This window comes from Buteo buteo, chromosome 12 (genome assembly GCF_964188355.1).
Source record: "Buteo buteo chromosome 12, bButBut1.hap1.1, whole genome shotgun sequence".
NCBI lineage: Eukaryota > Metazoa > Chordata > Aves > Accipitriformes > Accipitridae > Buteo > Buteo buteo.
In genome coordinates, this window is record NC_134182.1 from 4,895,566 (window position 1) to 4,920,019 (window position 24,454).

The 24,454-nt window shown below is 43.8% G+C and overlaps 1 protein-coding gene and 1 long non-coding RNA gene across 2 annotated transcripts; both read right to left on the bottom strand.

The window, feature by feature from the left end:
* Positions 1–5,949: 5,949 nt before the first annotated feature.
* On the bottom strand, positions 5,950–12,716 carry EPCAM (epithelial cell adhesion molecule). The gene is made up of 9 exons (XM_075042006.1): positions 12,471–12,716; positions 11,842–11,952; positions 10,964–11,204; positions 10,599–10,664; positions 9,292–9,355; positions 8,801–8,902; positions 8,439–8,633; positions 8,017–8,058; positions 5,950–7,313 (listed from the first exon to the last, which is right to left on the bottom strand). The coding sequence occupies exons 1-9, from the start codon at positions 12,535–12,537 to the stop codon at positions 7,272–7,274; spliced, it is 930 nt and encodes a 309-aa protein (XP_074898107.1). The 5' UTR covers positions 12,538–12,716; the 3' UTR covers positions 5,950–7,271.
* A 7,100-nt stretch (positions 12,717–19,816) lies between these two features.
* Positions 19,817–23,965, bottom strand: LOC142037547 (uncharacterized). Its single transcript, XR_012652400.1, has 3 exons — positions 23,729–23,965; positions 22,321–22,355; positions 19,817–22,154 (listed from the first exon to the last, which is right to left on the bottom strand). It is a non-coding gene; the product is annotated as an uncharacterized LOC142037547 (long non-coding RNA).
* Positions 23,966–24,454: the final 489 nt, after the last annotated feature.

A 24,454-nucleotide genomic window follows, 5' to 3' on the forward strand; every position in this document is an offset into this window, starting at 1 on the left:
CGGCGGCCGCCGCGCGCGCGCGCCCCGATACCCCCCGCCCCCGCCGCGGCGCAGGCGTGCGCCGACACCCAATCGCTGCGGGGCCTGAGCAGCGCGCCACGCCCCTCCCCGCCCCTATTGGACGCCCGAGCGGGGCATGGCGGGTGGCCGCCTGCCTTATGGGAGAGTGAGGGGTGGGCCCGCCCGCGCGCCGCGCGCTGCCATGGCAACGGCGGGGCGGTGAAGGGCCGCTGCCTGCCGCCGGGCCCGCCGCTCCCTCTCGGCGGTGGCGGGTGAGGGTCGCCGAGACCTACGCGACGATCGGGGTTTCGTGTTTGGGGGCGACCTCCTGTCAGCGCCGGAGTGGGCTAGGCCTCGTTCGCGCAGGCGTGCAGTCGTCAAAGGTCTCGGCCCAGAAGAGGAAGGGAGGCCCGGGGCGGCCATGCTGAGGTGGTCACTCCGGTTACTCGGTGAGGAGGGGGGTGTGCGGTGTGAAGGCCCGCGGGGCTCAGCCTGCCGAGGAGCTTCGTAGGCTGCCAGAAGGCAACTGCTGTAACACAGCCTGGCTAGGACTGCCCCTGAGGCAGAAGGCTGTGAGGTAATGGGCCCTCCTCTGCTTACAGCGGGAATGGTGTCCAGAGACTCCGTGTCCCACCTTGGGCAAAGAGAAAGCCACTCTCGCCCTCCTTACAGGGCGGGGATCGCTCCTGCCACACAGTGCGAGGAGCAACGTGGCAAATGGCCAAAAAAACCCGAAGACCTGACCTGCATTTACACACTGAGGTCACCCAGATCAGGGACAGAAAGGGCACTGTCTGACCCGTGCTGCTTGGAGGGATCCTGAGCCCTGGCTACAGTGTGGTCCCTGGGCCCAAAGTTCTTAATTTTTTTGCTTTTAAATTACCTTTTCCTTGCACTGTCCTATGCAATTTTTTTCCTTTTGATCTAAAGACACAAAGGAATAGAAACAGTATAGGTATAGTCTAACAATCTTTCGTTCAGTGATTATTAAGAAGAATGGGTTTAATCAGCTAAATCAAATTGTTTTTTTTAATTTGTTTTGTCTTGCACCACTTTTCTTTTTCCAGTCAGTTCCAAATCATGATTCTTGTACCCCAATTCAGTTGTCTGCACCTTATCATCAATAGTCAAAACACATCTTAGAATTGAAGAAATGCCTTAGCATTTCTTGTCTAAATGCTTATCCATTCTTCTGGTTTGTCCATCTGGCTGCTTCAGAACGTCCCCTTGTCTGCACCCCATTTCTTTTTCTCTCCTTTCCACCCTATGTTACCTCAGCATTTTCTATCTCATCTCCCACCCTTCCTCCCTCTTCCTGGCCCACCCCAGGTCCTAGCTATGACATGCTTTTGGGACCTCTTTCCCTAGATTTCTCACCTGACTTCTCTGTTCTTTCCACTTGGTGAATCACTGTGCTCATCTTTAATATTTCTTGGTGTCAATAGATGCTTTTCAAAAGGCCCTCAGAGGCTCACATGAGGACCACTTCAGGTTTTCACACTAAACCATCCTTTTACCACTGGGGCCACCCTGATACCTCAGTCTGAAGGTGTTGCCATGTGCTGGCTGTCCCTCCACAGGGAAGGCTTTGGCATCCCCACCTCTGCCCTGTTCCTGCCTAGTGTCACCCTGGGCTGCCTGTCCCCACCTCAGCCTTCCCCACCCAAACCCCAGTCCTGTACCCCTGAGGTAATGCAGCTTTTCCAGAAAAGGCCTTCAAAGCCCTTTCGCAAACGCACACACTGAAGGATCGCAGGCGGTTCTTGTGGGAAAAAAGTCCAATCTGCCTTCATTTGACTTAGGAAGGAAGAAGCAAAGCATAAGATCACTAGAGCTTTGACAGTTTTGTAGTTGCCTAAAATCTTCCTGTTATCTCCATAACAGTTGTAAAAATGACATCGCTCTGGCAGGGCAGTTGGATTTATTTTCAGTTTGAGTAAGCGTACTTTTCCTAACCTTATTTTCAGAAGTAGCTAAATTATCTGGTCTGATACTTCCCTCCACCAAAAGTGTTTGCTTGTGGCAGTACTCAGATAGGAAAATTCATCCTGAATAATTGTAATTTAGCAAATACATAACCTTCTGAAGGCACTCATGTCAGGCAACCTTGCCAAGAGGTAATAATACCAGATCAGCCCAAAATACACATTCCAAATTGCTGGGAGTGCTTGTCTTTGTACATATCGATGACTACAGATAAGGCAGAAGATAGGACAAGAAAGAAAAAAGTGTCCTGTACAAACAGCTGGAGAGGAGGTGGGCTCCAGGGACATCATTACCACCTTCAAAAGAGATAAAATAATGTCTGTTAAGCTGTAATTGCTGCATGTTGCAGCCCTTCCTTCTCTCTCCTCTGGGCTGGCTACACCTTTTCATTCAGCAGTTTGCTCAAGGCAGTTCTGCTGAGCTGCAGGCTCCCATTTACAGAAAGTCACCACCTAAACTGGCTGCTAACCTCTTAGCGTGGTGACCACAGTCCATGAAAAACGTTTCTGTTGTGACATCTCTTGCACAAAACGTCACCGGATCGATCACCTTTGCTCTGAGCTTCTGCCATTTTCTTTGCCCCATCTGTTCTTCCAGGGCAGCTCGGTGCACAGGCTGGTCTCTGCCAGGTCTAACTCTGAACGGGGACCATCTCCCTGTTACCAGTCTTGGCTGCTTCAGTGCGCTGTTGCTAACAGAGCGCTTCCTTGCTTTCTCCCTTGCCTACCAGGAGCAACAGGAATGAGAAGATGGCTGCAGTTGTTACGCACATGGCAGGTGGAAAATGGATACGAATCTAGACCTTAATTAATTTTGTTGCCTTCTTATGCATAACTAGCATATACAGAAAAGTTGCAACGGCTTTTCAGTTAGGAAAGTGGATGTCCTTTAACCTCTCTACAGAAAAAAAAAAAATATCCTTTTTCACGAAAGGTTAATTAGTACACAAGTGTGTGATCAACGACATCTAATGCTTTTGAGTTGGTGGGGACGTTACTGGAAAATTTTGTATTAGACTGGTGGGTATGTATGTATAATGCAGCAGAGACTTAAGATAATATCAAGAAGATAAGAATATTTAGTTAATGTAACTGAAAACAGAAAATGTGGCTGTTGCCTTGTAAAGGACCTTTTAACTTTCTCACATGCACTTTCTTCACGCAGATCAGTTTGGCACAGCCATGCCTCTACTTTGCAGGCACCTGAACCTGCAAAGGTTCTGCAGTGCATTTAGGGGTTAGTAGAGAAAAAGACCACTTCTTACACGTATGAAGTTTTTACATACTGTAACCTATTAAGTGTTGTCGCTAACATTACACACCACTTCCTTTTTATCTACTACCCTCTCCCTTGCATAAGTCTACCACTGCATGTCACTGCTAAGACAAGAGGACAAAGATTTTAGCACAGTTCATAAAACTCTGTGAGGATGGGCCCAACTATCCCCAACATATAAGCTACCCCTACAGCATGCCTGACTGCCTGTATGACCATCGACAGACCTTTGTAATATGACTGCAGCCTCTCCTGGGAGCTACTAGAGTTCAGTAACTAGCAGTTGTAGAGTTGGGGCAGGAAAGCTGCTGGCATTTTTAGTTTTCAAGAATATTTGCTGGGCTATGTCAAGCAGTCTCAGTAATCCTAAGTCACTGTATATTATAGCAATCAAAGTCCAGCAGGAGAGGATATAAATAAACATGGTTCACAAACAATGTTACTTCTCTTACCAAACTAATTATGATTGTTCAGGAGGGTAATAAGCATGCTACTGTCAATAGACCCTACATACCCAACATCAACCTTTTATTTTGTAGTTGTGGAAACTATGCTTAGGGATTACTTGGATCTTTGGAAGAAAGTTACATAGACCTTATTGGTCATGCTTTCTCAAATATGTTATTTGCATATCCTCTTCTAAAAAGTCTCTCATTGTCTTTGTATAAACATTTATTTAATTTTGCTCAGCAGTAATAATATATATATGCTAGTGTAATAATTCATAAGGAAGTAATAGATTTGCATCTGCCTATACAAACACTATTTTCCCATGTTATACATAGGCACTAAGATAAATATTTTTACTAGGGTTTCTTGTACAGTTTATGTCTACCCCCTCTCTGTAACAAAAGATCTCATTTATTCAGTCTCAAATTATTTAACAAATCTTCAGTCTGCCTTTCATATCCTGTATCACCATTGACATTACATCAAAAAAGAGGGAACATGGTATCGCAATTTTGTGTAGAACTTTAGATTTAAAAAACATGATCCTTCATGGAAGGAAGTTAATGAATTAGGCAGATGGATTCATTAAAATATTTACCTTGTCAAAAATTCATGTAGTGACTAATACTCTTTTATTAAGTTCTATTGGTTTGTTTCTTTTACAGGAAACTTACTTTTTAACTTTGCTGAATGCTTTCAAAGTATTAAAACAGAGAACATTTAGTATTTTGCTATTTAATACCATATTATTTTTCAATAGCAATCATTTTTGCCAGCAGTTCAAAGCTGCTCTATATATGAGAAGAAACATCACATGCGTATGTGGAGAGTTGGCACTAGTAGTGGCTTTTTTTATTTCAGCACATTAGTCTCCTGTAGCTATAAAAAACCCCTACAAAACACAATAAAGCTGCAGGATGCTGATACACTAGTTCCTCAACTCTTTTCCCCCTCATCCTTTTCCATTTCCCTATAAATACACACTTTTATGCAGCTGCACTGTTGCACAAGTGCAGTGTTTGGTAAATGGAACGAACCAAAAGCCAATATAAAGGTCAATAAAACCATTTAGAAAAGGAAACTAGGGAAAAACCTATTATTGACCACCATTTTGAGAGCTGAGCAGCATCATGTTTGTACCATAGTAACTGAGTTTAGAGACAGCTATAGTACAATCCTTTCAGTTGTGGATTTAGTTAAACTGTCTTCTATTTTTTAATTAATTTCTGTAAACTTTGTGGTTTTCTAACCCCTTGGCTAGTTTCAGTCAAATTTGACAAGAAGGCTGTATTAGAGATAGTAAGCCCGTACAAGTATCTAACATGGAAAGCTCCATTAGGTAAAGAAATTGAAAAGGATCTAAATGCCTTCCTCTACTGTGGGAAAAGTAGGGAGAAAATGATTTTCAAACAAACTGACTGGGACAAGGTCCAGGCCACACAGCAGGTACACACCAGCCTGTCGAGTCAGCACATGTGTAGCTCCCGCCCAGCCACAGCACAGACATCTCTTTCCATCGCACAGGCCAAAAACAAGGTATGAAATGGAGATGGGGAGGGTAGGAAGAGGAGGAGAGGAAACAATAGCATTATTATCTTGGGGAGAAGGAATGGCAAGGATACCATATTGTAAACTTTTAAGAAAGTATAGGATGTGGAGATAGTGAAGAACTGGTGAAGACAGTAATTCACATGACTCAGCAAAAGGTAAGCTTACTGAAAACCAGACTTTAACAGCTTACAGAATCATATGAAACTCATCGTATCTCAGCAGACCGCCTGCATACCTGGTGAGAAAGGGAGTGGCATATTTTGGCAGAGGGAGAAACAGCCCTACAGAAGCTGTCACTGAAAAAGCACCTGAAAAGCCTGCAAAGCACTGCGGTAAATTCCCTACCCCAAGACTGTTGTGCTTAGCAGGAGCAGCAACTCAACAGAGCAAATGCACGTGTCTCCACTTCCCAAAATGTGCTGTAGACTCAAGAGAAATTTAGCAAAACCCAAGGGCTGCAGCAGCTCAGCACACACCCCTGAGTTCATAGCACCGCAAGTTGGAAGACCCGCAGGAACAGTCGCTGCCTGCATTTCAACACCCAACACAGTAACACACACGTCAGCTACCACCGTGTTCAAAGGCAGCAGGTATACTGGTGACCCATGACATCAGACATACATTCAACGCAGTCCAGCAACATCCCTATTGTATTTAGCAGAAGCACACAAGCCCTCTAATGGGGTATGTTTCACATTTAATTTTATGAACATGGTATGCAGAATATCCTCTCAGTAGTTTATTGTACTTTTCCTGTTTTAGGTGTGTGGGGGGTCAAAAATAACACCGCATTAGTAATAAGATGTGTCATTCAGTTCCTTATCTTGTATCTCATTATTTCTTTGGCAACAGGAGTTACAGCATTTCCTTTATAAATCAGATATGCTGGACAGACTACACATGTTTACTTGCTAGCCATTATACATTACACAGATTACTGACTGCCAAGGCAAGCTCTTTTATCCAAAGCTCTGGGAGGTAGATAGCCCACATAAAGTTTGGTCAGCCTCTGCAACAGTAAACACTAGTAACAACAGAAAAAAATTCTAGCTGTGCAACAACTTTGCAATGGATAGCTATGCAAATCACGGTAATGGTGTAATAGCTCTTTGCCAGCTCCACCACCAGATGCCAAGACTACCCACCCCCAAGCCTACACCAGAGATGTTCTAGATTAGAGGCTTGTTTTATTATAAATACTTACATAGCATTTGAAAGAGCAGTCTATGCATTCCTGAAATTGCTACATTCACAGCATGTTTCTGTTTTATACAAACAAGCTGTATTTCATCATTTTACTCCTGGTGCACATTAAGAGTGGAAAATAGGATAAAGCATACTTCTCACAGCTTTAAGAAGAAAAAGTATCATGGTAGTGATATATTAGATGGGTAATACAACTTTGTTAATTGGAGTTCTAGAATATTTTCACCTGTGCTGAGGTTGCTTGCTTTAAGGAAATACTACACTGCTGAATTTTGAAGCACAGTAGCTTGCAGATCATCATCAACATGGAAGAATTAGAAGCCTGTTTCAAAGTTTTATTAACTCAAGTCATAAAAAACACCAAGACCAACTTCAAATATTTACAAACAGCCATAAAAACATCATGTTCAGTTATACAGGAGACACTCTCATTACAACATGGCTAAAAAAAAAATCATTATTTTCAATAAACCTCCCACAAGGGTAAAACAACTGTTTAAGCACATATGCTCCAAAACCCTAGTAACAGCAGTTGTCAACTCATTTCATCATGACAAAAAAATTAAATCAGGGAGCAATAGTTAAGTTTAACTTGAGCAAGATGGGGCATTTAAGATTTAACTCTCAACAAATAGTAAAAGTAGTAGCATGGTTACCAGTCTTGGCTGTTAAGAGTTTTAACAATCACTAAGCGAGCATAATTGTCTCCCTTTCAGGAAGAATCTTTTAAGAGTTAAGATCCATGCCTCCAATGTTTCTGTTGTCTTCTTGTTTGAATCTTACTCCATCTTCAGCTGATTTAGTTATGCATTCAGTCCTCTATGCATTTCATTCATTTCCTTCACCTGGAGAGGAGGAGGTAGAGGGAGATCAACATTGTACTACTTCTCAACATGAAACCCAAGAAGTCAATAGGACTTAACAACCCAGATATTCATTAGCAAAGGGATTTGATGTAACCCTAACAGAATCAAACACGCAAGGACCGCTGTAACACTTCGGCCTTTTTTTTTTTTTAATTATTAAAAAAAAAACAACACAGCACTCTGGGGTGTGTGCAGGGAGCAGACTTCACTATTTAGCTACAACACCCTTTGGATTCCTTTACAAAAGGCTCTACACTTGGGGTGAAGCACCATGTGCACTAACACCACTTGTTACTATTCCATTGGAAACTAACTGTTCAATAGAAACTGCAAGCTCCATGCAAATACCTCAAGTAAAGGTCTTCATGACAGAAGATGACTATCAGTATTTCCTGTGGATTGTATAGCCCTTGCTATAGATACGTAAAAAGAGTACTTGCTGTCAGCACTGCCCTCCACCCCAGGAAAGGCAGCAGATCACCAGTTGCCTTTGAAACTAGTGCAGAACAAAGATGGTGAACTACATAGAGATGAAAACCAGTTACAGAATGTGAATACTTTCAGTTTCCTTGAACACATCTGAAACACCTGAAGCAAGCTTTTAACCTGCTACAAACTCAGGAGTTACTGGATTCTGGCCAACCTCCTTCCCGCACATTCACCATAAACAGAAATTAATTACCTCTGCTTTCACGTACTTCCCTTTCCTCCTCCTTGTGAAGACCTGCAAGAGAAGGACAGAATAATTGTGAAGTTTAAGTTTTGACTTTATCTGGTTGCGACTTTAGAACTCCAAACTTGAAGCTGTCCCTTTCCCATGCTTCCAAAGCAACATACACACACAAGAGGCTGTCTGTCACTCAACTACTTTAAATCAGAAGGCAAGACAGGTACTTTCTTCACCTCAATGAGTTTTTTGTAATACTTTTGTTTTCCACACAACACCCTTCATGTCCACCACCTCTTTCCCACTTCCCAAGTCTCAAAAAAGCAGCCAGTTTACAGAGGAAGACTGTTTCTATCAGAGTCCAACTACCATGGTATGTTGTTATTTCCCAAATTACACCGTTACCCATTCTGCTTGGCAGCTTTGTTAGAACTTACCAGAACAACAATTGCAGCAACTATTGCTACTATTACTACTACAATGACAGCAATGAGGCCAGGAGTCAGAGACTTCATGGAAAACTCCGGTGCTATTTCATCAACATAGTAGACCACTGTCTTCTCAAAATGCAGTATTTCATTATCAATGCTGACATTTAGTCTGTTGTTATGAAAGATGGAGTCACCTTTTACCTAAGAACAGACAGGAAAAAAGAGAATTGCTAGTTCACACTGTAATAGGCGTTTAGCTAGGCACTGCAATAATTCATCTTGCTTTAGCCAGTACACATTTAAAACTCCCGAATGCAATACAATATACACATCTAGTCTTTGGCAGTCTTTACTCATGACACACTTACATCTTTTTCGAAGTAGTAGGCCACATCAGCTATATCCACATCTCCAGAAGATTTCTCTGAGGAATTTTGCTTCAAATCAATAGTAATGTAAGGTTCTTCATACTGCAAAAAATATAGTATGGTATTAAAAAGGAGATAGTTTAAATCCAACTATCAAATACACAGCAAAATACTATGATCCAACTTGAGAACTCACATCCTGAATCAAGTTTCTGGTACTTGTTCTCAAGCCAACTGCTTACAGTATGATTCAAATTCCACTTTTTTTTAGTGAAGCAAAGCAAGAATTCATCTATAGACTGAGGAGAGCAATATGTAATTTCTCAGTATTTCAGTTCAGATACAGCTATTTGCTAGCTGCTCAGTAAGTGACACTATTTTGAGAGCTTACCGTAAGACTCATACTGTACTGCATTAGTCAAACAAGTTTTCAAAGTTATTAACAACAAAATAAAATTCTGATCCTTTACTAAAAATTATGTGCCTCTTACCAGAACACTACTTATATAGCGTCCATCCAGCATATAACGATTGGTAATTGTTTCCTTGAAGAATCTGCAGAGACATTAAAACCACAGCTGTTAAAAACGGTACAATTTTTACACAGCTATTTTCAGAAGCAGGGAATGCTAGTATAATTGGATTTTTTTCCTGCAGTCTCTCTACGGTGTGTTGACCCCAGCTGGCAGCTAAACCCCCACTTGGTCTCTCACTCACTTCCCCCTAGCAGGATTGGGAAGAGAATGAGAAGGGTAAAAGCAAGAAAACCAACCAACCAACCTCATGGGTCAAGATAAAGACAGCTTAATAAGTGAAAGCGTTGGGTGGGGGAAAGTGATGCAAAAGCAGTCACTCATCACTAGCAGACCTATGCCCAGCCAATCTCCGAGCAATGGCTACTTGGGAAAAACTTCCCCACAGAGTTATTGCCGAGCATGACATTATACAATATCGGGTAGCTCTTTGGTCAATTCTGGTCAGCTCTCTCTGCTGCGTCCCCTCCCTACAACTGCTTGCCCATCCCCGACCTACTCACTGGGGCAGCAGAGTCTGAGGCAGCCTCAACACTATAGAAGCACTGTTCAGCAGCAGCTAAAACATTGGTGATTTACAAACACTGTTTTGGTCACCAGTCTAAAACACAGCACCATACCGACTGCTACCAAGAAAATTAAATCTATCCCAACCAAACTCAGTACACTCTCATTATTAAGTTATACTAAGAGCTCTGTGAAATCCTAACAGCAAAGACACACTTACTAAAAAATACATACATACGTAAGTGCAGTGTTAGAGAGAAGGGTTTGAACAGTTTTGAGTTCAGATGAGGAGCTAGAAAGTAGCACCATTTGTTTGTTTGGGGGGGGGGGTGTGTGTCTCATATCTACAAGCACATTTTTCTTGCTATATGACCTCTGACAGAAGTAGGATTTTATTTTAGCCAAAAAATAGCTAAACCGTTGTTCTTCTCATGCTGCTTCTATGCAGTCCCTCCACCATCTTTGACAGTTTATTTTTTGGGCAGTTTCACCTTGTTAACCTCCATTTCCTTCAGTATATTGACTTGATTAAAAAAGTAGCAGTCATTTTAAAATGGAAATTGATCTTATTGGCAGTTAATTTATTTCCAATAAAAATTAAAGCAATTATATGAAGGATCTGTAGGTCACTTGTAAGATGTCTTATAAACGAGTTCACAGGTTTGACAATGCGTTTAAACGCTTCACTGTGTAGAAGTACACTAGATATCTAGTAGCACATGCAGACATTGTCATGACATCTTACTATCATCACTTACTTCTTTAAAGATTCAGTGTTCAGGGGAGTATTTCTTTCAGCATGTTTCATTTCAATGATGATCCACCTGAAGTAATAGGCAAGTACAATGAATATTCTTAAAGCACATATATATAACAATGCATAAAAATCTAACCCCAAGGAAAAAAACAGAGCAGTTAGAGGAAAAAAAAACCAAAAAACCCCCTCCAAAACCCTTCAATGTCTCCTTGTTACTGAAGAAAAAAAAAAGCAGCAGTAAATGAGCATTTATTGCTCCATCCTCATTCATCCCCAGCGCATCATTAATACATGTAAATCCTCTATAACACAGAACCTAATACAGGAGTGTTTTCATGTCACAGCACACACTGTTGAAAGACTTACGTCGTTCTGACTAACTGACTGCACTTCAAGTCTGCGTCATGTTTGTCAGTTCTTCTAACACCAGCTGTATTCACACACCAACAGGTGCTTCCATTGCACTGCTTTGCCTTGAAAACACCAGTACTTTCACACTCAGGATCATAAAGGCCATCAGTATCTTCAAATGCATCTTTCGGTTTCTCACGACGACCTGATTTTGAGCCTGTCATTTCTGCTTTCATCAACAGGCATTTTGAAGTTACTAAAAATAACCAGAAAGTCACATTATGCAGCAAGTTCAAAACAGAGTTATCGGTCTGTAAAAACACAAGGTTACATCAGAAGCAACTAGATTTAAAGCCATTACAAGGAAGAGCAAGTGCCTAGCACATAGGTGGTGCAGGAAGTCAACACAACGGTGGTACGTCAGCTTCTGAAGCCAAACGCACAAGAAGTCCAGCCATCTTCAATTTCGTTCAGGCAGAGGATCATTTACAGCTTAGCTGAGCTCAAACCAAGAGTAAGGTCCCAATACAAGGCTCTTTCACGTCTAGATTTGTAGGAAGATGTGCTATGTGCTTAGAAGGAAGCTAAAAATTAACCCTAGAGGAAACCCTTACCATTAGAGACTGAATATTAAGGAGGATGGGGGAGCCTGCATCAGTACAGGCGTACGCACATCCACACAAGTTACACGGAGGAATCCTAAACACTTATCTTCCATCGCCAGTTGACCTGGAAGACCAGGAAGAAACCTTCCTTCCTTGCTACCACTCTTCCCCGGGAACCCCACGGTCATTTTCACATATTCCCTCGAGTTTAGTTGACACTTTTCCTCGCCGCTGCCTACCAGAGAGCAGACCCAGGCCAAGCGCAGCCGACACGCGTGCTTTACTCACAAGTGTCGCAGTTCACATTCGCAGACCCGCCGGAGCCGACCGAGTCGCACCAGCAGACGCCCTCAAGCAGCCTGCAGTTGGTGACACGCTTGTTCGTCTTGCAGATGCACTCTGAAAAAGAAGGGCGGCTGTGGGCGCGCATACCCCCAAGGAGGTAGCCGGACACCCGGGGGCATCGCCACACGCTGCTCCGCGGGCGGGAAGGAGAGACAATGGAATGGCGGCCCCTCACCGACCGCAGCCCCACCGCTTCCCACCTCCCCACCCGCCCTTCCCTAGGGAAAGGCGAGAACACCCACCGCGACGTACCGGCACCCCGAGGGCCCTTCCCGGGGGCTGCCGGGCCCCTCCGGCCGCGGACAAAGGGACGCGGAGGGCGGGCGGGCGCCCCTGCCCCCTCCTCACCTTCCCGCCCGCGGGGCGGCCCCTCCCCGCCTGCCAACGGGCCCGCGCCCCCGGCGGAGAGGGGGCGCCATTTTGTGGCGCCGTGAGGAGCGGGACGCCCGGCGGGGCGGCTCGGCGGGCGGCGGAGGGTGAGGGAAGAGGGGGTCACGGAGCGGGGGAGCCAGGTTGGGGGTGTGTGGGTGGGGGGGGGTGCGCAGGGCGGACAGAGGGGTGCGGGTACTCACGGGTCAGTTGAGCGCAGGCGACGGCGCAGAGCAGCAGCAGGAGCACAGCCCCGCAGAGCGGCTTCATGGCTCGGGCCGGCGGCGGGGCGCGGAGAGACCGCGGCGGGGGCGAGAAAAGTCCTCCGAAGCAAAGTCCTCCGAGTCGCGGGCGGAGGAGACCGGAGCGATGCGTGTGCGGCGGAGAACCGATGTGGAGCCGCCCGACAGGTTCCGCAGGTGGTGGTGGCTGTGCCGCGCCCTCCCGGCTCCGGTTACACCTGGGACGCGCAGGGGGCGGTGGCAGCGGCTCCTCCTCCTCCCGGGCCGGCCGGGCAGCGATGTTAAACCGCCGCCCCCTCCCCCTGCACCTGGGCGAAACTGGATGGGGCAGGGCGGCTCCCCGCTCCCCGCCCGGCCCGAATACAGCCTCTTCCGCAGGGCTGGGGAGGGAGAGCAGCGGCCCCTGAGGGGCGGGAGGGAGGGCGTGAGGGTCGCCCCGAGGTGCGGTCGGTCCCGGTAAAGGGGCTGTGAAACCGCCTCGCCCGCGCCGGAGGGGCGGTGGGATGGGGTCGTCGTCGGGGAGCCGAGGGACGGCCGCCCCCGCCGCCGAGGAGAAACTGTTAGTCATCGGGGGAAGCTCCCCGGCCTGTTTGCTTTGCAGGGCGGGGAGGCCGTCCCGCACGGTGACACACGGGCCGGGGGAGCGAAGGCGGCTCCTCTGCCGGCTCGGGGGTTCCCGCTGCCGCCGCTGACCTTCCCCAGGGCCGGGACCGCGGGCAAGCCTCTTCCCCCGCCGGCAGCCCCGGGAGGGCGGCCGGCCCCGAGGCCTCTGCCCTGGCCTTGCCGCCGCCGAGCCCTGCGTCTCCTTTCCCTCAGGAGAGAGGCGGGACATGTCTGCTCTCCCTTCTGAGGGGAAGCGGCAGCGGATCACTCCTGCAGTCCGCTCTCGGCAAGCTGAGAGCCAGTAGTAAATACTGACACTTAAGAGTTAGTTTTGTTCACATCCAGTAGTGCCCTTTGAACTACTCCCTAAGGACTTTGTGTTTAAAACAAATCGTGATAATCCCTCAGTTAACTTCAGAAAAAGACAGGACCCCTATCTGTATACACTAGATCGCTCCACCTTAGGACTGCTCTGAAGAGAGTAGCTTCTGATACTGCAGTATCTGTGCTTCCTATTTCAGAAAAATGTAGTCTTTGGGTGCTTTGTCTCTGAGGAGCAGAGCTTTGTGGGAACGGACAAAATGGTAGGTAGTGTCAGAGCCTTGCCAGGTTGCTGAGGAGGAAACTCAGGAAAGCCTGCTGCAGGTTTTAAAATGGCTTTCCAAAGTGTAAAAGTGATGCCAAAACGGAAGACAAAAGATGGGTATGGTACACTGAAAATACATTCTGAAGCTTTTTTTGAGTTTATTACTTCAGTTAAAAAAATATGCATAGATCTTTCTGAAAGATATATTGGCGTCCTAGAAAAATAAGTTATTTTAGCAGAGAAGAAAACCAGAACGACATCCCTCCAAGTCTGTTCCTGCATTTATGAGAGATCAACAGTTTCCAAAGACTTGAAACTTCCTCTTACCAGTGTTTACATTTGCTGTACAATAAAAACATATTGCTGCTTTTGTATGTGCAGACCTCAATTAACGAAACTGTTTAAAACCTTTGCATGTTCTGAAATGTAAGTACACGTTAGCTATCTTTGTGGTTTTGTCTCTGTGCACAGCTGTTTTTGTGTTGCATCTTTGGTTTTGTATTTACTGTTGTCTACAGTGCCTTGCTGAAATCTGGTAGGTGCGCTCTCACATGGGTCCAGCTTAAATGACTGTGTTTTGGGTCTGCTCCTGGTACAGCCCAAACTAGACTTTTGCAGCATTTATCTTGATTCTTCTTGAGCTTTTTTGTGGCTTCTTAATACTCTTCTGATACACCTGTCAAAGACTCAAAATAAGAACATGATCTTAGCAATGTGAAAACTTGGGAAGACTTCAAAGTCTCAGATATGGACTTCTCGCATTGCTGCTGTCAAACGATGGCATTCTTCAGAAAGTTGAGCAGGATCAATAGGCTCAGAAGTGCCTGCCTTATTGTAAAGCTCTTTTTCTGTGTAAATGTGCTGGCTTGTTCAAGATGAGAAGAGTTACCCTGTTGTTATCAAATCACCAAGCTGAACTACGTAAGCCTTGATAATAAGGAACAGTAAATTTTATGATAGGCTTTTGCTTTTTTTTTTTTTTTTAATACGTAAATGTAGAAGAGCAGAACAAGCTGGGTACATGCTAATCCTCTTTGTTCTCCTGGCCCTTGTTCTCTGTTGGTAAACCTCTGTGCCTAGTTTTAAAAATCCAATCCTTAGTCTGCAGTCTTGAAACCTCACGGTGTCTACTACCAAAAGTAGCACTGCTTCTTCAGCCACCAACAAATACCTAACAGGTCTTTGTTGTCAGTATACAAAAAATAGCCATAACCTTTAGTGTCTAAGGGTCAAATGGTCTTAGGGTATTTGTGTGGACTAAAGAAGCCTCTTACAGTGTGTTTTGGCTTTTTAGTGTGACCCATTATGCTTTCCCTGAACTGTTAGCTATCACCTATAGAAAGCCATACCATAACTGTGGTGCAAAGATAGGTGCACCATGTTGCTTTTTGTAGTACAGAATTTAATTTGGCTCTGATTTGCAGGAGCTAATAAAGAGCTCATTATCTATAATTTCCCCAGGTTTCCAAATCTGAAGAAATCAGTGTTTAAACATTGCCCAGTATTGTAGAAGCAGAGAGAGTTGCTCTACATAATGTCATTCCCCAGCAAAGCAATGGAAATGAGGGACCATTCACAATAGTGTTAATCTTACCCTCTTTCCAGGTTATTTTGAGGGAAGCTTCCCCATGGAATCAAAGCCAGCGAAGCAGGCATGTGGTGGAGAAGACAAAAGGGCCCAAGTATCAAAGTATCATTACACAGATACCTCGGTGTCTAGGGGGTTGGAAGGCAGTGTCTTTTTTGCACTTTTTGTGGTGATACATAACTCTTCATGCTGGAATACGTGACCTAATTCAATAGCTGTTCTATATTAACTTTCCTCAGTGTACAACTCTAAAGGTAAGGCCTTGCTTATTGGTTATAAACAGGATAATTTTATCAACTGTTGGAGATACCTCCTCTTATCAAATAACTGAATGCTGATTTGGCAGTGCAGTGTAGGCTAGTTGTGGTTTACACTTATTAAAGCATAATTACAGCTCAGACAAATTATAATTTAAATGCTATGAGCATATTACTGGGTCTATCATACAGCAAAATGAAAAGTTTTGATCACCAGGCCCTAGAGAATATGTAAACTTACATTAGAAAAACTCATGTGATCTGTATTTTTCAACTTTTGCTCTATAATCTACAACTGCTCCAGATCTGTTTGGAGAATAAAGTTCAATTCACTAAAGTACTCAATAACCACTGACGTTGACTTCAGTGAGCTGAATCAGATCTGAGGAGATAAATCCAGCTCTTTCTGAAGTCGGTAAGAATTAGCGTGATACTGGGATCTGGCCTAGGTCTTTACGAGGTCATTTCCAAGTCTTTCCTAGAAATAAGGTAAGGGGGCTTTGTGATACTCCCCAGGCACAGAAAAGGGGCAGAATCTGCTTTCAGGGAAAGTTGCAAGGGTGTATGAGTCACTCCTGAAGTATCAGGAAATGATGCGAGGTGGGGCCGTGACATGCACTGTGATCAGCAGATCAGGCCGATGAGTGGAGGAGAGAGCATTATCAGGGCCATTGGAGTATTTGGCAATCTAGCTCTGAGATTCTTCAGAGGCTGCAAACCTGATCAGTTTTGGGTGCACCCTTCTGAAGATAACCAAAGTCTTGTCCCTAGAAAATAGGCCATGTATTATACCAAATTGCAAAACAGTCTTACTAGTGTTTTCCCAATAAAATCAATGACTTTTGAAAATTCATGATGACTTTTAACTGGTTAAGGCTTACAAAGTTAGAAACAACCAGAAACAGCCTTATGCTCAAAAGTGCCAACAGGTTTTTTGGACAGTAGACATTGGTATATACATTATCTGTATTATAGACTTGTTCAGGAACTTTTTTTAGGACAGCTTTAGAATGTTTGTGTTCAACTGTTTTTGCAGACTGCACCATCTGCATAGAGTAAAACCTTGAAAGGACTGTAGGAAGGGGACAATATTCAGAAATTATATACAGTATCTTGTCCATGATGTGTTTCTGAAGATTCCGTGCCTTCACAAATCGATACAAGCTGCTGCTCAAAGAAGTGTAATAAAACTGGTGCTTCTGCATATTTTATTTTTCCTGCAGGTTTGAAAGCCATCATATAACAGGTAAGTATTGTTATGTTGATTGGAATTATGAGAACATTTGAAGTCATGAAATGTTTCGACCATATGGAGCTGGTCAAATATAGAGCCAATAAGAAAATAAATGAACAGTCATGTGTCTTTCTGCTAGACTTGAGTGTCTCACTACTTCTGAACACCATAAAAAAGCTAGTTTACACATTTTCTTTATTTTTGGCCTGTTTCTGGATCATGGCTTTTTTTCTTTGAATAATAACACGGTTAGTAAACTTAACTACTTTTGTGTATTTTGCTGAAATTGTCATGCACACTGGAGATGGAAATTAGTTCAGAGGCAGTGGCAACACTCATAAAGCTGTCCTCAGCTTCAGAAGCCTACAGCCTGGTTCTCAATCAGGCTGGAGACCTCTGAAAGTAAGAGTATCTACTAAGAGGTAAAGGGCTGTTGGTTCAGGGGTTCATAAAACTAGACAGGGTGTAGCCACAGGAGAGAAATGCTCATGCAATTAGTGTGTGTTCTATTTGCGTCTTTGAAGATTATAGAAACCAACCTGTCTGATACGTTGAGGCATCCTCACCTCTCTGCCGTGGCTTAGTCTTAACTCCAGTGGGTGAGGTCAGTAACAGGCTTGTCATCCTTGTCTACCTACTGGAAAATACATCTCCATGGCTCTTATACTGACGGCATTTTTTAGAACATCTACTGTCAACGTTCAAAGCTGCTTAAAATGTGCAGCATTAGATGTAAAAACCTTAATAACTCTTCATCCAGACTACTTTGTAGCAGAGAGGCAAGCCTATTAATTTCATACTGTGCCCAATCCCTCAGAACACTCACTGGTTTAGCAGGGTTTGGAAAGGGCTCAGACGAAAACGCGTGATCGCAAGTTGTACTAAGAGAAGCTCCATTTACACTAAAATTGTTTCCATTCTGGCCTCTAAGATACCTTTTTTTTTTGCCCTTTTAGCCATTCTCTGTGAAAGAAGATACAGATGGAACTTTGTCAAAATACTTGTTAAAAAGTGTTTGAGGGAGTCCCAAAGAGTTTTTAACGTGTTTTATCACATGACAACACCTCTGCGCTGTAGGCAGAACCCAAGCAGCTGGTTATACAGACAGATAGTTGTCCCGTCTCTCAGTATGGTGTTATCAGAAGGTATGTCACGTACTTTTTTCACAACCTGAAGGTGTCTGCCATTAAATTTGCTTGTGTCGGACTTGTCTGTATGTACAGGTTGCTACAAGGCTAGCTAGGGTGTGGATTTACAGTATGTCAGGGTAACCCACAGTAACAACCTATGGAGACAGCTGTACCTAGCAGTAAGCAGAAGACATTTATTCCTCAACGAAAACAGGGTCATAGCATGCACGCAGGCAGTTTCCATGGTACAGCTAACATGCTGGAAATCCCCACCCACTCTTGCCTCACTCTACTTGCGTGTGTAGCCATAACCCAAGCAAAGGTGAATAAATACACCCATGAGCTGGGCAGAAAAATCTCATCCCACAAACACCATTTAGTGTAACACAATGGACAGCAGAAAGTGGGGTTAAGGGAGCCAGGTGTTCCATAGCTCACAGAATGCTTCCCGCCTCTCCTCGCTGAAATAAATTGCTTTTGTGTTGTGACTACTTTCCTAGTTCATGAGTTTCCCGTATTTCTTCAGTTAGCAATAGCTGTTACCAGAGTTCATCTGTTTCTCTTTGCACTTTAATTTACAGCCCTTCTACTGGTGATTTTATTGGTTCAACCTCTGAGTGAGAGAACTTTTACAGTTTGTGATTACTGATCTCAGAGAAAAAAGAAAGCTTTTTGACCTGTTGGAGTAATTATAGAGCCCATTGATTCTTGGGAGGGGCGTTCAATGTTTAACAAACTGTGGCAACTCTTAGTTTAACCATGTGGAGCCTGGACCATTGGATGGGAGTGGAAAAAAAAGAAAAATCCAGACTTTCGAGCTCACATTTTAACTTGCCTGTGTTTAGTCTCCAATGGGCTGTCCTTGTTCTGCCTTGCCACTCCTGAACTCGATGCTGTTCCTTTCTTAGCAGTATGAGGGGACTGGAGCCAAACTATTTGCATATGAAAATAATTTTCCCTTACTTCAGGAATTATAGCTACATTACTCTTGATTAATCCTTTCATGGGGTGAGACTTCTGAATGCTGTGCCATGAAAATAAGGCTCTTCACAATAGAGAAATTGTCCTGTCTTAATTACTACTATTGTTTCATATTATAGGGGCTGTGGTCAAGGACAAAGATTCAGTTGTGTTCAACAGGTTAAAAACAGAGAATAAATAGATACCCTGTGTTTGAAAGAGTCTATTATCTGAATTATGTGACCAGTAAACTAAGAGGTAAATCTCAACTTTGGAATTGGAAAACAGGGTGAGAAAGGTTTGATGCAATTTACAGATTTTGCCCAGTTAAAGAATCATGTCAGCTAGCTAAGAGTTTGAAGGCTGTCACCTATTCTTCATCCACTCAAATGGCTATTGTTTTAAAAAATACTGAACTCACCTTCAGGAAAAAATTTAGGACAGTATTTTGAAAGTAGCAAAGGTTTTTCTACTTCTGATCTTCCTAGATAAAAAGATAGATGTATTTCCTGCATAGTAAGTTGCTTAGATCTTTCACGGTTTTGTGTACTAATGTGTGCATATATATTACATCAGTGACACTATGCATTTGTGTTATTCACTAGGTGTGAATGGAATATTTTCAGCTAATGTGATTTTATCAAAATGGTTTTTTAAGTAAAATTCTTCAAGTTTTATTGGTTCAGCTACATTTTCATCAAGCAGATTTTTTGCAGTCTAGGGTTTGCTAGTTGTTTCTGTGAGGAAAGAGTAGAAAAATACAAGCTGAAGAGTTCGCATTTTTTAATGCGAATATAGACAATCCAGTCACTCTGCGCATGCGCAACACACCGGCAGCGCCCAGGGCACGGCTGACACACACCTGCGCCTTGCTCCTGCACCTGTGTCTCGGGAAGCCTGGTGCTCTTGGCAGCTGGAACAAATGACTCCAGGGTCATGGTGGTATAAAGGAGTCCTGTTTATTAGTGCTCTTTGCACAATACAGCGTGAAGAAACAGCGTGTGCACAACTGGGTAAAAAATAACCATGGTTATTAAATACTCGCCAACGCAAAATACAATCTCCAGTGGCTTTAAAAAGTTAGAATATGGTGGATGATGTCAGAAGTTTCAAAAAAACACTTAAAGGGGTGCTGTACAGTTAATCTCCTTTCCCTTTAGCATAAAATATGCATTCAGAGTTTTGAGTTACTGATGTTGAGAAATACATCATTCATCACTTGCCATTTTGTCACATGATGGTGAAGACCTAATGTAGTCTATCTTGTCTATTTTGACAAAGTAATTGGAACTCTTCAGATAAGACTACTTTGTTTCACTTACAACCAGCACAGCAGTGCCAATCCTTAAAAATAAATCTTAAAGGTTTCCACTCTCTGCTTTGAATTAGTTGAGTTCATACAGGATGTATCGGTCTATTTACAGTAGAAATGAACAGCAAGTTCAAACTTATGTCCCCAGTACTTTATGGAGATTTGCTGCTGCAGAGCACTTGGCTGTTTTGAAGTATGCAGAAGCAGCAAGTTTAAGCATGCACTGTGTTTGCTGGCAGCCTTGACATTCTTTTACCATTTGCTGTGTTGGTCTAGTCAGTACACTTATTGTTCACTACATAATTTCCAAGTGATTTTTTTCTTCTAGGTCCTGAATTTCTCAGTACCTGAGAATAACTACAGCTGTTCTTAGACTTAGAAAACTCTGCTGTATGCTTAGAAGCTCTTTTGAAGTGAACAAAGCTGAAAACAATTTTCCTGTCCATCCATCAATGACATACACTTAAGTGGCACTGGACCATTTGTAGTTCTAATCATACATTTGTCACAAGCAAGGATTTAGCTGTAAGGCACCCTTCCAGTATCCTTACTTACTACCTCAAGTAGCAAACAGGTAAGGTATATTCAGTCTGTTATGCTTAGTCCTAGCCCAGGCACCATGATGCCATAATGATTTGTTTCACACAACTCATCTAAATCCTTACTTTCTCTTCCCACATAAAAAACAGGTTTCTGGTGATAGATGTGGCTTCAGGTGGTTTATCTGTTCCTTTTTAATTTACTGAAACTTGTGTGACTTGCTATACCCTTTATTCTGAGTTAACCACATGTCCAAAGTTGGCTTTTTAGATGAATGCTTCAGTTTCGTTATGGTCTTTAGGAACTGAGCTCTCAGCCTGCATGCATTTCATCTAGAACATATTTGATCAAGAGGCTGGGTTCCCCCCGAAAAGGTCAGAAGTCATCTCTACAGGGAAGAGAGACTTTTTTCATCCTCTATTTCACACTCTGCAGTAAGTAGGGAAAGTCTATACTTGAGAAATAAGTATTTTATTTTGAACAATGATCTCTATTTAAAAGAATCAATGCTGCTTCTTCATGACTTTGTTTGAAAAGAAATACCAGGTGTTCTTACTATGGTACTTTATCTTTCACTGGAAAGTTCACTGGGAAGGATATCAGAGGCCAAAGGCATTTGTTTTCCTACCTCACAAATATTAAAAGATTAAAAAAAAATTACATATATCCTTAATATAATTTATTAAAATACCAGCCCTGTGTTTTTCTTCAGTGATGCTGCTTAATCTATCTGTAAACAACTCAGTCACTAAAATTTTTAAGTTTGTTTTCATTTAAAGGAAGCGAACTGCTCTGCACCTGCCTTTTTGGGCCTAGCTACTGGGTACCTATGTAACTATATATCTCACATAATTAAGTTCCAGTGCATTTATGGAAATCTTTTTTTTTTTTTTGCAAAACTAAGAATTTTAAGAATCCCAGGTCTTTCAAACCCAAGTCTTATTCATTTTATGTGTATATATATATATATATATAAAAATCAGCTCAAACTGTGATAACATATAAAGATGACGAGTAGCTACACTGATTTAATGTCCACCTATAGGAAGGATTAGGAATTAAGTACAACACGAAATCCAGTGTATTATACTATCCAAATGCTGCATTGTCTCAGTTTAAATTGCTGGTGGTGAAACAGTGCCCCCTGATGTCCAACAAATTACTTGGAAATCAGAATGCTACATTCTTCCGGATATTCTTGGATTAATTAATTATTCAACAACCTTCTAAAATCTGTAGTTAATAATAAGCAACTTTGAGAACCGGTTAAGTCCACTATATCATGCAGAGGATTTAGAGTCAGGTACAGTTCTGTTTCCTTATTGTAACTGTGTTCAGGCATCAACCTTTCCATGTTGATGTTTTTCCATGATGTTTCCAAGTTGAATCCTTGAGCCACCCCCATCTCAACAATCCTACCTCAGGCTGCAGAGTCCTGCAAGGAAATAAAGGTGAAGTTGCAGACTTTTTCACAGCTTTTTCTCACCACTTCAGTTTCCTCGGAGTCTGAGCTGAGGTTATGCAGCTGGTCTGTATCAGAGCAGAGCCCTGGGTCCTGGGAGGTAGGGGACAGTACAGTAGGGACTAGAGAGTCACAATACCTGTTGAATATCTTGATTGTAAGAGATTTTTGAGACTGAAAAGAAAAAAAAAGTATTTTAATATTTTGTTGCAGAACCACCAGCTCAAAAAAATATTTTAGAAAGGGGAGAGTTACAGGAAAAAAAAAAACAACCTGGAAAGCACTCTGTAAAGATCTACATTGTAAGCCACTTTTTATTGATAAGCCAAGGAATACAAATGTGAAGGTGTAAAGAAGAAAGCATGCTCTTCACAATTATCAGTGTAGTTTTATATTTTGCAGTAGGGCAAAAAAAATGACAGAAGCTTGCTTCCTAGTCTGAATGGTTTAGATGGTTATGCAGAAGTTTCTGTAACTTATCCTTTCTTTGTTTTCCACAGTTATCAAATGAATGGAAATTAATTGAAGAGTACTTTGAGCTCCTTAGCTGAAAAGTATTATGCAAAAATAAAGAACAATTTAGTGCAGGGTAACTCAACCTGAACACATGTATGTGAAGAGAGAACCTCAAAGAAACAGACTTTTGCCCAACTGATGTATTTGGTATTATCTCCACTCTGCTGCCAAGTTTCCTGATTTCAGCCTATTCCATACAGAGATGTTGTTAGTTTGTACATTTATTGCTTGATATGTTTTTTCTTTCTCTAGAAGAGTACATGATCAGAAACTTGATATGATCTTTCCCTGAATATGCTCACTAACTCAGAGCACCTAAATAAAGATACCTAGCAAATTATTAATAAAAGATGAGGAAGGAGTGAAAAGGCCTCTCTTCTCATTACCATAACAAATAAGACCGGTTACACTTTAATTGGCCTGTACGGGGGGGGGGAAGCAGTTAAATCGGATGTATTTCTTGCCATCTTCCTAGAGTAAATCTTTTAGCTCTGTAACAAAAGACAACGGTGAGATTTCACACTGAATCTCACTAGTGAAGGGAGTTTTTTCATTCTTGTTACTACATTTCAACAGACTGCCTTAGACTAATTGCATACTACCACACGCATGAATCGCTTCTGTGGAAGAGTAACAGCAGGGTGTATATCGCACCTGTATTTTTAATGACATTTAAGGTTAGCTATGCCTTCCCCCCTCACCTCCTGCGTCTCCCCCCCCACCCCAGGGAGATGTTTTAAGGGAGCTTTTACAACGTTGTTGGGCAGCTGAGAGATTAAACTCGAATCGCGCCGGGAGCAGGTGAGGTGAAAGAGCGGCGGCCACCACAGCGGCAGCCGCCCCCCCCACCCCGCTCTCCCCTCACGCCGGGCCGGCAGCGCCCTCCCCTGCCCGGGCGGCGGCGGCAGCGGACCCGCTCGCACTAAAGGCTCCCTCGGGACACGAGGGTGAAGCGGCACCGGGAAAAAGAGAGACGTGTCCCGCTGTCGGCTACACCCGGAGGGACCGGCCACGCCGGTTTCGGGGCTCACCGCGTCTTGCGTGGGAAAGCGATGACATGAGACGGCCCCGCGGCCCGGCCCTCTGCGGGCACCCGCCGGGTGCCTGACGAGGGTCGCGTCATCGCACGGAGTTACGACATTAGCTTAGAGCTGTCGCGACCCACGAAGTCAGCGTGCCACGCTCCGCGCACCTCAGGACGCGCCTTGTCGGTTCTTCCCGCTGACCGTAACGGGCGTCTGAAGCGGCAGGGTTACACCTGCCTGCCCGCCTAGCAACAGCCGTGCCCTTCTCTGATTGGCTGGCGGACCCTGGGCGGGCTCCGCGGGACCCGCGCAGCCCGGGGAGGTAAGCGTGCCCCGCCGTCCGATTGGCGGAGGCGGCTGCTTCGCGCGCTCTCATTGGCCGCGAGAGGCGCCATCTCGAGCTGCGCGGCGGGAGGGCTATGGCGCGGGTGGAGGGCTGCTGAGGGGAGCGGGGTCTGGGCCGGGGGCGACGGGCCGTCCCGGGCGCCTGGGGGCTCTAAGCTTACCTGCTGGGCACCAAAATAGCGTCATCACGGCCACATATGAGGGGCTTTTTTGTTGTTTAAGAGCTGGAGAGCCAGGTAGGCTGCCGTGAGTCTGCCTCAGACAGCCCTACGGTCTGTCGAGGGACCTACTGACAAAGTAAATGCATTTGCACCCGTTTAAAAATACCTTTTCTTGCACTCCACTTGATTTTTACGGATACAAACACTTCAGGTTTGTTTCCTTGGT